The following is a 15,926-nucleotide window of genomic DNA, read 5'->3' as shown; positions in this document are numbered from 1 at the left end:
AGTCGAGCCGCGTGTCACCGCTCAGCATTAGGCTGTCGGTTTGCGGGAAGTTCCGAGAGTCGGACATTTCTGAGTACCGTCGACGACGACCTTGATATCGTCTCTTCTGTAATAAAGTAAACTTGTCGTCGACGCGCGACCGCGGAATTCTGTAGATTATGGCAACTCATGTATCGACGCGTATTGAATAAAGTGGAAACTCTTTGTTATTTTTCATATTAAGTTCTGTCTGATTATTTCTGTCTGTCTCTACCTCGTTCTCCGACATTGTTCCCCGCTTATCGCGAACCACCCCCTCTGCCAATTTCGTTGGCTGAGCTAGCTGAGCCTGTCCGTCGCGAATTCCGTTGCTCTGTAATTTCTTTGTCCGAGCGTAACATCTTAATATTTAGTGCGAAGAGTGGCACGCTCTCTCGTGCCTGGCGCCCAACGAAAACTAGTACGGCTCGAATATCGTAGCATATAAAATTTAAGGAAGAACCGCACTTTTGCTAATTACATGATTGTGTCCATCTTTTGAGCTATCGCATAAAAGAAGCAGCGGATGAAGTGACGAAGTTGTGCCGTTCCTCAAAAGTACGGTCACAATATATATATATATATACATGTATATATATATATGTTTTTACACACACACTTTATAATTTTTTTTTTAAACAAGTACTAATTGCCTACTTTTCGTAATAAGGAATAAATATGACAAAAGTTCAAATTATTTATTAAACAATTTCGTCTGTCAAATATTGTTTTGTATAATTATTTTTTGTTATTGCCATATAATATAGCGCTGTTTGGTTATTCTATCTTTATCATCCATTAGAAGTGAAACAAAGATAGTATAACAGCGATAATAGTGTGTTCCCCGAATACGGGCTATATGTGCCAGCATTGCCAGCCATCCAATCGGTGGGGAGGGGGGGGGCTCCTGGGCACGATCGTCGATTGGCACGAGCCATGAAGCACAATACGCAGGCCGCTGCTGGCGTTCGGGCTCTTCGGGACCCGCCGCTCGGGCCTGGTCGGGCCGGGCGCCGGCGCTTTGCAGTGTAGCTGTGTAATATGGCGGTCAATTTCTACGGTGATGCACGGTGGTGAATAGTGGTGCAGCAGCACGGTTTACTTAGACGTGATCTGGCCGTATCAACCTCTTATTTCATTGCTTGGAGGCGGGAGCCATTATTAAGGAAGAAGTGGTGCAGCAGTCTTCGAGAAATGGCAAATAAAAACAAGATGACTATAGTCACGAGGGCTACAAGAAAATGTAAGTATATATACTTTACATAAGTAACGTATGCGCTTATACGGAATGTACGAACGAGCTGGATCGAGATACCAACGAGAAGAAATTGCTTTTGAAATTGAAAGAGGCGTTGATATATAAATAAATTCCAATTTGCATAATAATACAAAATCGACTGTTATCGCTCGTCTCATATAGCGCTTTGAGATTCCTACTCGAGTGCTTCCCGAGGTCATCCTTGTTTGTAAACGCTAAGGATAGAATGATATTAGATGAGAACCTTGAACATATAGCCATGATATTTTCTCGCCGGTGTACCGATTTCGTATCTGGCTCGTAGACGAGGACTCGACATACGTTTTTCCAAACTGGACGGAATACATATTCCGTTACCATTCCTGGCAAAATTTTTATAATGTATATTGTAATTATTTTGTCATATAGATTTTAGTTTTTTAAATTTATGATTTCTAGCTATTTTTTAATTTGACTGAAGTTATTTGACTTATCTAAATATTGACTTATTTAATCCTTCATAGAATAGTAAAACTAAATAACAGTAATTAACAATTTTTTTTGTAAATAACAATACGTTCTGTTTAAAACCAAAGGAATAGACACGGAATAAATATTACGTGCCATTCCTGCGCAGTCAAGTCATCATTTACGAAAAAGTAAATGCCGCATACCCAGTGTTACGCGTGTTTGTACTTATTGTTGGGCCATGCCGCACTTTTTTTTGGTAAATAGCATTGGTTGCTTAGGAATGGCACATAATATTTATTCCGTGCCTATTTCATAATGGTTCTAAACAGAATGTATTGTTATTTATAAAGAAAATTGCTAATCACTATTATTACTTTTACTATTCTATGAAGGATTGAATAAGTCAATATTTTTAAGTAAAAGTATTATAAAATAGTGTAAAAGTTACATAAATGAAAACAAATTGTAAAATAACTTCAGTAAAATTAAAACATATTTTCAGATAAACACATTATTAATGTTAGAATATCATAAATTTAAAAAACTAAATTCTATATAACAAAACAATTACAACATACATTATAAAGTAATTTTATAATTTTAATTTGAAATAACAGATATATATACATATATATGTTATTTCAAATATATATGCAGTGTATATGTATATATATAACATATATAATGCTTCTTATCTGGTAGTTATTTCTATATAAAGATAATATTGAGATAATTACTATATAAATAAATGGTGATTACGAATTATAACAGAGAGATACCAGGCCACCAATCGCGTCAGAAAGTTGTCTTATTGGAAATATTCAAAATGTGAGACTTCACTTTACATTATACACAATTCATTTTTTGATATTTTTTTGATAGGCGGCATCGCCACGAATAATTTGAGCTAAAAAAAATTAAAATCAGTCAAGTCGTTCTGAACATATGAGCGGTCGAAAAGTGATGATTTTCATGAAAAATAAAGTAACGTCTCTTTCTTCTTCTTCTTCTCTATCCCCATTCAAGGCCGTATTATAACTTTGTTATAATTATGTATAATTATATATAAATTATATAATTATATAATACAAATAAATTCCTAATAATCCAGGGCAAGTGAGAGTTCAACGTGGTTGTTCGTACGTAGATAAAGTGAAACGGAGTTATAAAATCCTTTATTCACACATATTATTCATTCCTTTTTGGACGTTTTGACTAACAGACTTGATGTAATTTCTGCATAAAATAAATTAATGAAAATGTTATTACATAATTTAATCTATATGAATAATTAATTGCAGAAATTACATCAAGTCTGAATTTGTGACCTACTTACACAATAATATACAAGGATGAGTTTATTAAATTGATATGCTGAAGATGACTCAAATTGCAGTCGAAACGTCCAAAATTTGATGAAGGAATGAATAATATGTATGAATAAAGGATTTTATAACAACTCCGTTTCACTTTATCTATGTACCAACAACCACGTTGAACTCTCACTTGCCTGGATTATTAGGAATTTATTTGTATTTTGAATCAAGAGAGTCCGAAAGAAGATTTCATTTTTATTATATAATTTTATGTAACAATTTTTTTCCATGAAGTTATAAACTTTAAAGTAAAGAAAAAAATCAATTGACACAACTTAAATTTTTCCTATACTTTAGATTATGTTTCTTTCGTAAAATTTATCATAATAATTATATGAAATATAATACATGTATTTTTTGATATTTTAGCAAAAAGTGAATCCCCTCGTTGTACCCGTGAAAAGGAAAATTTAGCACCAATGTCATCATTAGTATCGCAAAAATCGCAACCGTTACAAGGTCAATCATTGACAGCAGCGACATCCACGGCATCCACGGTAGTGAGATCGACATCTGAGACACCGAAGACGACAGCCACGGTAGTGAGATCGACATCTAAGACACCGAAGACGACAGCCACGGTAGTGAGATCGACATCTGAGACACCGAAGACGACAGCCACGGTAGTGAGATCGACATCTGAGACACCGAAGACGACAGCCACGGTATCTACAGCACCGATGACAATAACGGCACAAGAAAACAACATGGCTGCTTCAAAATATGTTGCAATGCCAAATGCGTCGCAAGAAAATGTGACTGCGTATAGATATCCACAATGTACAGCCGCGCAGGCTTCTACATATAATTCAGATATTCAGGGTCCAGAAAATAATGCAGAATTTGGTAAGTTAATATTTTTTCTAATAAAGTAGCTTACAAAATTAAATTAGTTACATAAATGAAAAACTAAGTTAAAATTTATACTAAATTTAAATTAATTTGAAAAGTATTATCTATGTTACATTCATCACATATACACACACACATACACGCACACCCGCACGCGCGCGCACACACAAACACACACACACACACACGCACACACACACACAAATATATCAATTTTTTAAAATTAAATATTTTAAAATTATTACAATGTAATATTCTTTTAAAAGAACTATAATGTACACAAATAAAAATGTATTGCAAAGAAATATTGTTCTTTTTATGTAGGATTCTTTTTATGCATTTTTCTTTTATAATTTGTTTACATACATACATTTTTATGGTAGAGAAAATAAGTTATAGTTTATATACGTTGTGTAAATTAAATAAGTCATTTTAAATTAACGAAGTAAAAGTTAACTCTTGAACCTTACTTTTTTAGTTATTACCTCATTTTTGATAAAATTCTTGATAAAATATTACAGAATATATCTATGCACCTATTATGCATTCGTCGGCCACGCCACAATCTACACAGCCTACTCCTGGATTTGGTCATGAACATATAACAGGATACCGTGTACCTGAAAATTCTAATGTACCACTAAAAATAAGTAAAAGAAAAGAAAAATATAAAACACATAAATATTTTGCACGCGCGCGCAGAGAGATGTTTGTAATACTTTTGAAGCTTTTACGGGTATTATCTTCAATTATATCAGAAGGTTTGCAAGTTTTTTTTTTACAAATTTTACAATAAATTAAAAAATTTTTACGTCTGCAAAATTGATGTCCCATATTGTATACATGTACTCAGCAATTAAAGAATTACAATACTATTTTTCCGATGGATTTCAAAATGCTCATCGAGCAATTGGTTCTTATTTATGAATCTATAAAGAACCAATCGCAATAGAAGTTTATAACCTCTGGTATTCACATTTGAACATTATAAACATCTTCAATTATACTAGAAGGTTTATCGCCGTATCTATTCATTTATGTCAATGTTTTGTAAATCTTGCCGTTCTCTTTGTCACCGATACTGATACAGTATCAGTGCACCCCTCGCCCCAATGAAGTGTACGACAAGATTCACGAAACATTGGCATTACAAATGAATAAAGACACGGCGATAATCCGCAAATCTTCTAGTATAATTGAAGATGTTTATAATGTTCAAATACCAGGAGTTATAAACTTCTATTGCGAATGGTTCTTTATGGATTCATAAATAAGAACCAATTACTTGATGAACATTTTGAAATCCCGTCTTTGTAGCCCGTCTGATATATGAGGTATCCCAAAACAACCTCCCGTCCTCTAACAACAGATTCTTTGCAGCATTGTACAACGAAAATTGTATAATAGTATGTTAATGCTATAATATTTTTTAAATAAATAGTAATTAAAATTTGCTAATAATGGAGCTGATATTTAGTATGCTAAGACATGACGATATGAGTAGAAGGTCTCTACGAGGGCTTTCTCAGTAACTTCAAGATAATATTACATGTTGCAAAATAAATACATAACTAACATTATTACAAAAATATTTATTGTACAAACAAACATGATAATGAATTTATTTTGTAACATGTCTTTTCAATATGTAATATACTTCAACATTATGTGTACGTAATGTACATAGAATTAGTATAGAAGTAATAATAATTTATAAAAATATAACATTGCATAAATATTATAATCTTGAAGTTGCTGAAAGAGGATCCTCGTAAGGACTCTCTATCACTTATCATATCGTCATGCCTTAGTGCGCTAAATATCAGCTTCGTGATTAGCAAACTTTAATCGCTGTTTATTTAAAAACTATTATAGCACCGATATATTCGCATTTCGAATTTTTGTCGTAGAATGCTCCAAAGAATCCATTCTTGAGGAAGGGTAGTGGTTTTGGGACATCCTGTATACACATACGATAGCAATAATTTTTATATTTTCAGCAATTTAAAGCAGCTGTACGACGTGCCTATCAAAGAGGCCTGAAAAAAGACACAGCTTCAGAAAAAAAAACAGCGGAAAGAATTGCTCTGCAGGCTACGTCGGTTATAGGAAATACTTCGCCGGCCTTATTACAATATGCAGCAGCGCCACCTCCTATAGAGAATATTCAGGCTCGAGAGTGCATTTATGTACAAAATCCTCCACTAGTGGCGCTACAATATTCCACGCCTGCCATAGGATATGCGTCTGCTGTAGGACGTAGGCCTCTATCTGCTACGTCACAATTTGCAGCCGCACCTGCTATAGGATATATGTCTGCTGCAGGATGTACACCTCTGCCTGCCACGCCACAATATGCAACCGTGCCTGCTATAGGATATACGCCTCCGCCTGCCACGCCACAATATGCAGCCGTACCTGCTATAGGATATACGCCTCCGCCTGTCACACCACAATATACGGCCGCGCCACTTGTTCCACAGTATATTCCTAACCACACTTCGATTCAAGACTATCCTCCTCCACCAGCCACACCACAGTACGCAGTACGCCTGCTCTAAAGTCTATTCTACAATGACCGTAAGCCGTATAAATTGAGCAATCGTAATCGATTATTCTCCTCATATTCGATTACGATTGGAAAATTTTTATGGTTTACGATCATTGCAGAATAGGGTTAATACAGAACCCATGGAGCGGTTCGTGCGTAAGCGGATCAGCGGATCGCCAATCACAGAATCGTTCTGTTAGATTTGTTTACAAATTTTGCAAGCAAATCTAACAGAACATTCTGTGATTGGCGATCAGCTGATCCGCTTACGCACGAACCGCTCCATGGGACATTACCCTATGGTTACCGACGTAAGAATTAGCCAATCACAGTTGAGAATTCTTTTGAACTCTGGCTGATTCTTACGGTACGTCTTATGATTACTGCTACGGAAGAGAGTCCTTACAAGGATCTTCTTTCAGCAACTTGAAGATTATAATACGCAATGTTATTTTTAGAAATTTTTATTACTTTTATACTAATTCTATGTACTGTTACTGTGTGTGAGCGTCGCCTCCTTTAGGATATTACAATCAGTATTCGTAATAAATATAATGGGTGCAAACACAGTATGAATAATACTATTGGTAAGGTAAAATAAAAATAGTATTTTTCTTAAACGTAACTTGTTACTACTACATTACTCGTTATAAATGATTGGCTTCTTATATCTGATATACATATAATATGTAATGTATCTCATTACTAAATTGTTATTATATCAATGGGTGCAACTCAGTACTACAACCGCTTAGTGAGCTCTTACGTCTGACTAGCATATTCAGTTTCTAAAAATATAGGCCAAATAACAATAAATATAAGCCAAATAGATACAAGAGCTCAGTGAGCGATCGTAGTACTGAATGCAACCATTGAGTATAATTACGATTTAATAATGACACATTACATATTATATGTCAGATATAAGGAGCCACTGTAACGTCAAAATAACAAGTAACGTAATGGTAACGAGTTATTTGTAAAAAAAATTGCCAATAGTATCACTTACACTGTATTTGTAACAACAGGACTTCTTTGTGTTTATAGTAACAGGATTTTTTTTTGTCTATGTATTACAATGTAATAAAAATGCGTTCATAATCCAAGGTAAAACGAGTATTCTTTAAAATTACCTCTTCAACATTTACACAAAAAATTATTAACATTCCTCTTATTTTGCAATATAATTGATGCTAAGTCAACATAGACATCGTTCTATCTTTCTTGACATTTACAGAGTGATACAGATAGAACGATGCCTATGTTATCAAATAGAAAGCACCCAACAGGCCTATCCTTTTTCTCAGCACTGTGCCTACAGTGCAATAAGTTGAAGCAATACGTTTGTTTCATTTCAAATTATTGCACTATGTACATCAGTTCAAAGCTAAGAAAATCGGAGAAAAAAATGAAAAATATTCACTTATTTCAGCTCTTATAACAGCTGTCACCTAAAATTATAATTTACTTATTGTAGAAATTCTGTAGGTCGTACATACAAAATGATACCCTCGCGCCAAGCGTATGACGTGCACAAACAATCCTGAGCCTGTGAAATTGTCATCTAAGGTCTAACAAAAAAGATAATCCAAAATATCTGTTCATGTGTAATCGTTTCGCTAGCAGAAACAGAACTTATGTCTCTCTCTCTTTCGTCTGTTACTTTTCTCTCTCAAGTTCCTACGCCATCTACCGCAATACCTGTGACATACTTGGTACACAATTCTCGTGCTGTTTACCATTGTTTATCTGTGCCAGCGAAACGATTATACGTGAAACAAACATTTTGGATTTTCTCTTTTGTTAGACCTTAGATGACAATTTCACAAGCTCAGGATTGTTTGTGCACGTCATATGCTTGGCGCGAAGGTATCATTTGGTATGTACGACCTACAGAATTTCTACAATAAGTAAATTATAACCTCAAGTGACAGCTGTGAGAGCTGAAATAAGTGAATTTTTTATTTTTTTCTCCAATTTTGTAATCAAATTTAGCGTTACCCATTCATTTTGATGTGTACTTTCATCGTGTGAAAAATTTTCATGATCTATAAAGCCAATTCGGAGAAAATGGTTAACTGTAATTGTCGGTAATTTCCGTTGCTTTAGGATCCCCTTAAGGGGATGTTATTTTCGAATTATTAGAGTTGTGTTTTAAGACTGATTGTAGTTCGGCGTGCGCAATTTGGTGGGGGACTTAAAGTGGGTAAGCTGGGGGGAGAGTGATTATATATATTACATAAATATTGCGAAGAGTATTACTACGTTGACTCGCTATCAGATGTTTCTTGATATTCGCGAAATTCTCGAAATTGTTGAAATATACATATATTGCTTTATGTAGAGTCTTGATTTAATAATTTACACCGGCGTCTAAGGTAGGCTTCCACTACGTTACCTTACTGATGAGTCTAGTAGTGGAGACTGGGACGAAACGCCGACTTGTGATATTCTTCGCAATATACCAAAAAAATTAATGTAAAAAAAAAAAATTAATTAATTTTAAAAAATTCGGTTGCGATTGTTGAGGACTCTGTGAAGTCGAAACTTTTCCGTATATACCGATGTAATTATTAATAATAAATTTATATGCAGGGTGGGCCATTTTAATCTCCCCACCTGAATTTCTCGTAATCTAAGCCATATAGAGAAAAATGGTCCAGACAAAAGTAGAAGAGGACAGAGGGGGTCACCTAATGATACCAAGGACCTTGACCTTGAACTCGATTTTCAAGGTTATTTCAAGGTCAAAGTGATTTTTTTAAATGGGAACATCTATTTTTGACCCCGGATTTGAAAAGAGCGGGAAATTTTACGTTCAAAATGATATGTATATCAAGGTCATGGCAAGGTCGAATGAAGGTCAAGTTTGCGAATTTTGATTTTCCAATTGAATATACCGGAACCAGACAAATGTTAAAGGGGGCCGAGGGCGTCACCTATCTGTACTTTGACCTTGACCTTGAACTCGATTTTCAAGGTTATTTCAAGGTCATAGTGATTTTTCGAAATGGGAATCACTATTTTCGAGGATTTTTTTAACTGTATTAACCTTACTTTTAGCGCTACCCAGAAACAACGACGTGGACGTAGTAAGTACTGTTTCCTTTGGGGTGCTGGATTAAAGTGAGTCCCCTCGCCTTTCACTATTCGGGGTGCTGGATTAAAGTGAGTCCCCTCGCCTCTCACTATTCGGGGTGCTAGATTAATGTGAGTCCCCTCGCCTCTACTATTCGGGATGCTGTATTAAAGTGAGTCCCCTAGCCTTTCACTATTTTAAAAATTATTAACTTAACTTTGAGCATGCGCTGCAATTCCAAGGCAAATTCTCCTTAACACCGTACGCCATTTCAAAAGACGTTTGATTTTATGTTTTCAAGCAAATGGAGGCAACTTCGAACATTTATATCAAAGTTAAGTTAATAATTTTTAAAATAGTTAGAGGCGAGGGGATTCACTTTAATCCAGCACCCCAAAGGAAACAGTACTTACTACGTCCACGTCATTGTTTCTGGGTAGCGTTAAAAGTAAGGTTAATACAGTTAAAGAAACCCTCGAAAATAGTGATTCTCATTTCGAAATATCACTATGACCTTGAAATAACCTTGAAAATCGAATTCAAGGTCAAGATCAGAGTACAGATAGATGACCCCCTCGGCCCCCTTTAACATTTGTCTGGTTCTGGTATATTCAATTGGGAAATCAAAATTCGCAAACTTGACCTTCATTCAACCTTGCCATGACCTTGATAAACATATCATTTTGAAAGTAAAATTTCCCGCTCTTTTCAAATCCGGGGTCAAAAATAGGTGTTCCCATTTACAAAAATCACTTTGCCCTTGAAATAAACTTGAAAATCGAGTTCAAGGTCAAGGTCCTTGGTACCATTAGGTCACCCCTTCTGTCCCCTTCTACTTTTGTCTGGACCATTTTTCTCTATATGGCTTAGATTACGAGAAATTCAGATGGGGAGATTAAAATGGACCACCTTGTATGTATAATAAGTAAAGCATTACAATTTGCAGATTACAATTTTCTAGAAAATAACTGCGATATGTTATGCTTAGTGCACAAAATATAAAAGTCGTTTAATGTATAACGATGCATCCCCCATCGTTCCGGCACACGCCACTCAGCCGAACGCCGCTGCATTACTATGCAATGCAGTGATGAGGGCGCATAACGCCCGATAAAACCGAAAACATAATTCACAGGTACGAGCGGCAGTAACAGCCGCGTAACGCCGAGCACTGCCGAGCGAGGCCGAAAGAGATCGACCGCCGCGGACTCCCATTTCTTGGGACTTAGTCCCGCTCACTGCGAAGCGCAGACAGCGAGAAAACACGAGCAAAACCGAAGGTCCACGAACGCGGCATTTTGGTGATATAAAAATGCCGCGTTACGCATAAACGGGTGATTCCTGTTCCGACCAGATCCTAGCAACGAATCCGATTTCCTAGAGCCGTAACGATACCAGGAAAAACGGGCCGGAGAGTGCTCCAGCTCCGCCGAGAGTTCTCGGCAGGTACCGACAAGGCGTCCTATAGCACCGAACGGCAAGAACCGAGGGGCAGAGTGTGCTCTGCCTCTGCCGAGCGTTCTCGGCAGCCGTTTCGGTGCAACGCGCAACGACCAACGTCCGGGGGCGGAGAGTACACTGCCTCCGTCGAGCGTTCTCGACCGTTGGCCCGCGCCGACCGCTCCTTGCACTTCGCACTGCGATGGACCAGCATTCGTCCGGGGATGGAGGGTTCTCCAGTCTCCACCTCTGCCGAGAGTCCTCGGCCGCTGGTCATCGCCCGTCTGAATACAAATTCGCGAACACGCAATAGAGAACGAAAGCCGCGCGTTACGAATAATAGACTGCCGCATCGACAGTTCTAAAATTAGATCGTTCACAGCTGATCAGCCGCGCTAGCCGACACCGCGAGAAAAAGAGCACAGCGAGTCCGCTTTTTTTAGCCCGTCATAACACCGCCGCGAGCAACACACATCACAGTCGCTCTCACTCGCTCACTCGCGTTCTCATGAGCAACTCACGCACTCACACGAATACTCTCTGCGTTGTAATACATGCACACCGCGCCGCTTGCGCTCCGCATATACACCGACACACACACTCGCCCATATACACTGCGTCACTCAGTTCGCATACCGCTGCGACCGTCTCGGCGTAAAGCAATTTCTTTTGCTTCTCTTCCGATAGTACATAAGCCATTTCGGCGAAACAAATAAAGCTGATTGTTTTTTTTATCATACACCTGTCTGATACTTTACTTGCCTTGCATTCTCCCCCTGATCGAACCTCTTTCGAATCCTTGGCCGAATATTCCGACGAGCTAACGCCGCGCAATTCGAGAGTTAGGTCGTTACAAATGAGATTTATTATCAAAAGTCTGATGAGTTTCTCGCGGTTCACTTAGAAATAATATTGAAGCTTGTACAGAGTAGTTATTAATAATTATTATTAATACGACATTTGAAAAGTACGAAAAGTATTACATTTAATAATTTAAGATTAGATTATAATATAAAATAAGGATCCACTGTATTTTCAAGAGCTCCATAACGATAACGATGTGAATACACAAAATATGTTGAAATGTCTGAAAAAATATGTTGAAATAAAAGAAAGATTAAAGGCTTTTAATCTAAACAATTTTCATAACATTCATTTCAATCATTTATTCTACCATCAAAATTCTTTTGAGAGCAGGCCATGTTCTTTTTCCGAGTCATTAACAGATTGGTACTCTGGAATTACAAGCAATTATTTTTCATTGTACGGGCTAGTATAAAAACTTTTATATTTTGTGCACTAAGCATAACATTTTCGCAGTTATTTTCTAGAAAATTGTAATCTGCAAATTGTAATGCTTTACTTATTATATATATATGTATGTATGTTCATTTTGATTATTAAAATTGGATAATATACACTCTTTTTACATGTTAACTTTGAACTGGCACCTTTAATAATATATCAGTTAATTTTCGAGGTAATTTGTTATTGGAGAAATATATGTGTTTGAATTAATTTTGATATAACATTTTCAAAGAAGAATTAATCTACTTGGGTTAGAATAGGAAGATCTTTCAATATTTATTTTTGTAAAGAAGATTTAAACCATTTGGATTGAAATAGGAAGAACTTTCAATAACATTATGAAGACATATATGGTGCTTAGATTTCATTGTATATGAAGATAAAGCTAATACTACATGGGTTTTACTATTTAATTAATTAGAATTTAATAAGAATAGTACCACATGAGTTTTTAAAAATATTATTAGAATTTAACTTGGCGCCGACTATTGATATCACATCTTTTATACAAATGATACATGTCATTAGAATTAAGTACGTGTAAAGTGGATAGTACCTCTTAGGTTTTTCAAGATAGTACAATTTAACTTGGCGCATCAATATTTATTTTTGTAAAGAAGATTTAAACCATTTGGATTGAAATAGGAAGAACTTTCAATAACATTATGAAGACATATATGGTGCTTAGATTTCATTGTATATGAAGATAAAGATAATACTACATGGGTTTTACTATTTAATTAATTAGAATTTAATAAGAATAGTACCACATGAGTTTTTAAAAATATTATTAGAATTTAACTTGGCGCCGACTATTGATATCACATCTTTTATACAAATGATACATGTCATTAGAATTAAGTACGTGTAAAGTGGATAGTACCTCTTAGGTTTTTCAAGATAGTACAATTTAACTTGGCGCAGACTATTGATATCAGATCTTTTATACAAATGATATATGTCATTATATGAGGATAAAGATAGTACTACATGGGTTTTACTATTTAATTTAGTAGAATTTATTTTGGTATAACCAACTCAAAACCGGAAGTTCAAACAAAAATTAGAATATCATTTGTACGCCAAGTTAAATTCTATCTTTATAAACCCAAGAGGTACTATCCTTATGTTTACTTTGAACTCGCACTTTTAATAATATCTGAGTCAATTTTCATGGTAATGTGTACGTATAATGTCACAATTCTCTCTCCCTTCTCTTCTGCAGTAATACCCAACAGTTCCCAACTTTACGTCTGATTTGACTAATACTAACACGAACATGTAATTGAATACCACATTATGTATGCCAAGGTTAATTTTTTAAAAACCTACGTGATGTTATCCTCTTGGTAAATATATAGATTAGGGGAGCCACCCCCGATGATCTTGACCTTGACATATGTTGTCAAGGTCATGACCCTGAGTAACCTCCCGCAGGTTTTAGGTGGCGGTCACTGTCCGTTAAAAAGTTATTAACAAAAAAAGTTTTAAAATTAACGTACCATTTCTCGGAAATTATACATATTAACGTATAATTTCTGCCATAAATGTGTAACGATGCACTCCGCAATGCATCGTTCCGACGATACCAGCCGCCAGGAATATTTCATATTTCGCGATATTAGAATTACCGCCGTCGACAGTAGCTATCGCCGCTCCGACCGAACGCGTCCGAAGATCGCCGAACGATCTGCGCTTCGCGCTATCCGCCGCTCCGACCGAACGCGACCGAACTTCGCCGATCGACAATCCCCTCCGCAGGAATTGCCGACCGCCAAGCGATAACGGAAAAGACCGTAATTAAATGAGCGGGAGCAATAATTAGTATATAACGCGTAATTATTGCTCCGGGAGCTCTCTTCTATCTTAACCGCCGCTCCAGTACGAATCCTGCTCCGATCCTAGCTCCGGTGATCCGACGCGAAAAGGGGGTCAAGTGTTCTTGGTCTCCGTCAAGCGTTCTTGACAGTCGATCACCAAAACTCCTGATCCGCTGGCCGTACGACGCGAAAAGGGGGTAAAGCGTTCTTTGCCTCCGTCGAGCGTTCTCGACAGCCGTACGCCAGTATCCTAGAACTACCGCACCGACGCGAAAAGGGGGTGAAGTGTTCTTCGCCTCCGCCAAGCGTTCTTGGCAGTCGGGCGTTAGTGTATCCGTGCCTTACATTTTGCGAAGCGTCCCTCATTGCATAGAGGGAACGCCCATCGCGTTATCCGCGCCGCGACCGTCATCCGCCGCTGGCGTATACTTCGCGTACTGTATCGCGTACGCGTATCCGTATTGTTATACCGCCGACCGCGCCTCGCGTCCGTCTTGGGATTCGGAGATTCCCTCGCGTTTTCCGCCGTACTCGCGCCGTAATTTACACGTATAGTTTTTCTGTTCGTGCCGTCCGTAATATCTTAGTTTTTCTGTCCGTGCCTCGTTGTCTTTCTGTACACGTCTTGTATACGTTTCGTCTACTTGCCGTCTCGACACGACACACATACACCTGCGTACACCGACACACGACACACACCTGTTTGTCATTCACACACACACACGCACACATACACACACCTTTGTAAATATACACGATACACGCAATAAACGTTTCTGTCTCTGGTCTTGAATTACTGTCTAATTATTAGTTTCTGCATTCTCTCTTCCCGTGCGAACCTTTTTCGCGACTAGCGAAATTTACGACGAGCTGATCCGCGCGGAAATTAGGTTGTTTCATATGTATTATAACAAGTACTATTTTACATCTCCTTCCGTTTAAAGTAACTCTCACCTCCCCCAACTCCCTGCGAAGGGGCACACGACTTCTACGATTGTACTGTTGCTATGATAGTACTGTCGGGGCAGACCTCTGACGACGGTGTGTGTGCGTGTGCGTGTGCGTGTGCGTGTGTGTGTGTGTGTGTGTTTACTCAGGGTCATGACCTTGACAACATATGTCAAGGTCATGATCATCGGGGGTGGCTCCCCTAATCTATATATTTACCTAGTAGAATTTAAAAACCTACTTGGTGTTATCCTTATAATTTTTTTTTTTTTAATGAAAGTTATGAAGAACGTTTAATACTTTAAAGAATTAAATTTAAAAAATTAATTACATAACTGGTACTTAGCCCTTCATTTTTAAATAGTTTTTTGTAGGACCATATTGTGTATATTAATATATTAACAATTTGACTTTAAATTATTTAAAACAGAGTGATATCCAACCATAATCATTAAAACTTCGACTCACTGCATTTCCTCCCCCTTCTTTCTCCCCGACTCGCCCTACTACTCATCATTTTCACTCTCCTTCATATATGTACAATATATTTTTAACTCATTCTTTAAATCATTTTTCATATATATTTTCGATACATCTGTACTTTAACATAGTATATTATCATGAAAGTAACTGATATTAAAATATCTATATAAATATACAATCTGGAGACACGGTAGTGTCTCGGCGCTAAGCCAAGCGCGCGACACTGCCGTGCCTCCTTTACGCGACACGGAGAATTTTCTGGGTTGAGATGGTCAGATCTCAGTAACGGCTGAACCGATCAAGTTCTACATACGCTCAGTCGACAGGAAAAACTTAAATTGTA

The 15,926-nt window shown here is 37.1% G+C and overlaps 1 protein-coding gene across 1 annotated transcript; it reads left to right on the top strand.

Moving 5' to 3' along the window:
- Window positions 1-1,230: 1,230 nt before the first annotated feature.
- LOC108775765 (ice-structuring glycoprotein-like) lies at window positions 1,231-6,515 on the top strand. Its single transcript, XM_018542220.1, has 4 exons — window positions 1,231-1,261; window positions 3,472-3,948; window positions 4,476-4,588; window positions 5,955-6,515. Exons 1-4 carry the CDS (start codon window positions 1,231-1,233, stop codon window positions 6,513-6,515), a joined length of 1,182 nt encoding a protein of 393 aa, XP_018397722.1.
- The last annotated feature ends 9,411 nt before the right edge of the window (window positions 6,516-15,926 follow it).

The sequence above is a fragment of the Cyphomyrmex costatus genome, unplaced genomic scaffold (assembly GCF_001594065.2).
Source record: "Cyphomyrmex costatus isolate MS0001 unplaced genomic scaffold, Ccosl1.0 scaffold315, whole genome shotgun sequence".
Lineage (NCBI taxonomy): Eukaryota > Metazoa > Arthropoda > Insecta > Hymenoptera > Formicidae > Cyphomyrmex > Cyphomyrmex costatus.
The sequence above is the reverse complement of the archived record's forward strand: the minus strand, read 5'-3'. Positions and strand labels throughout refer to the sequence as shown.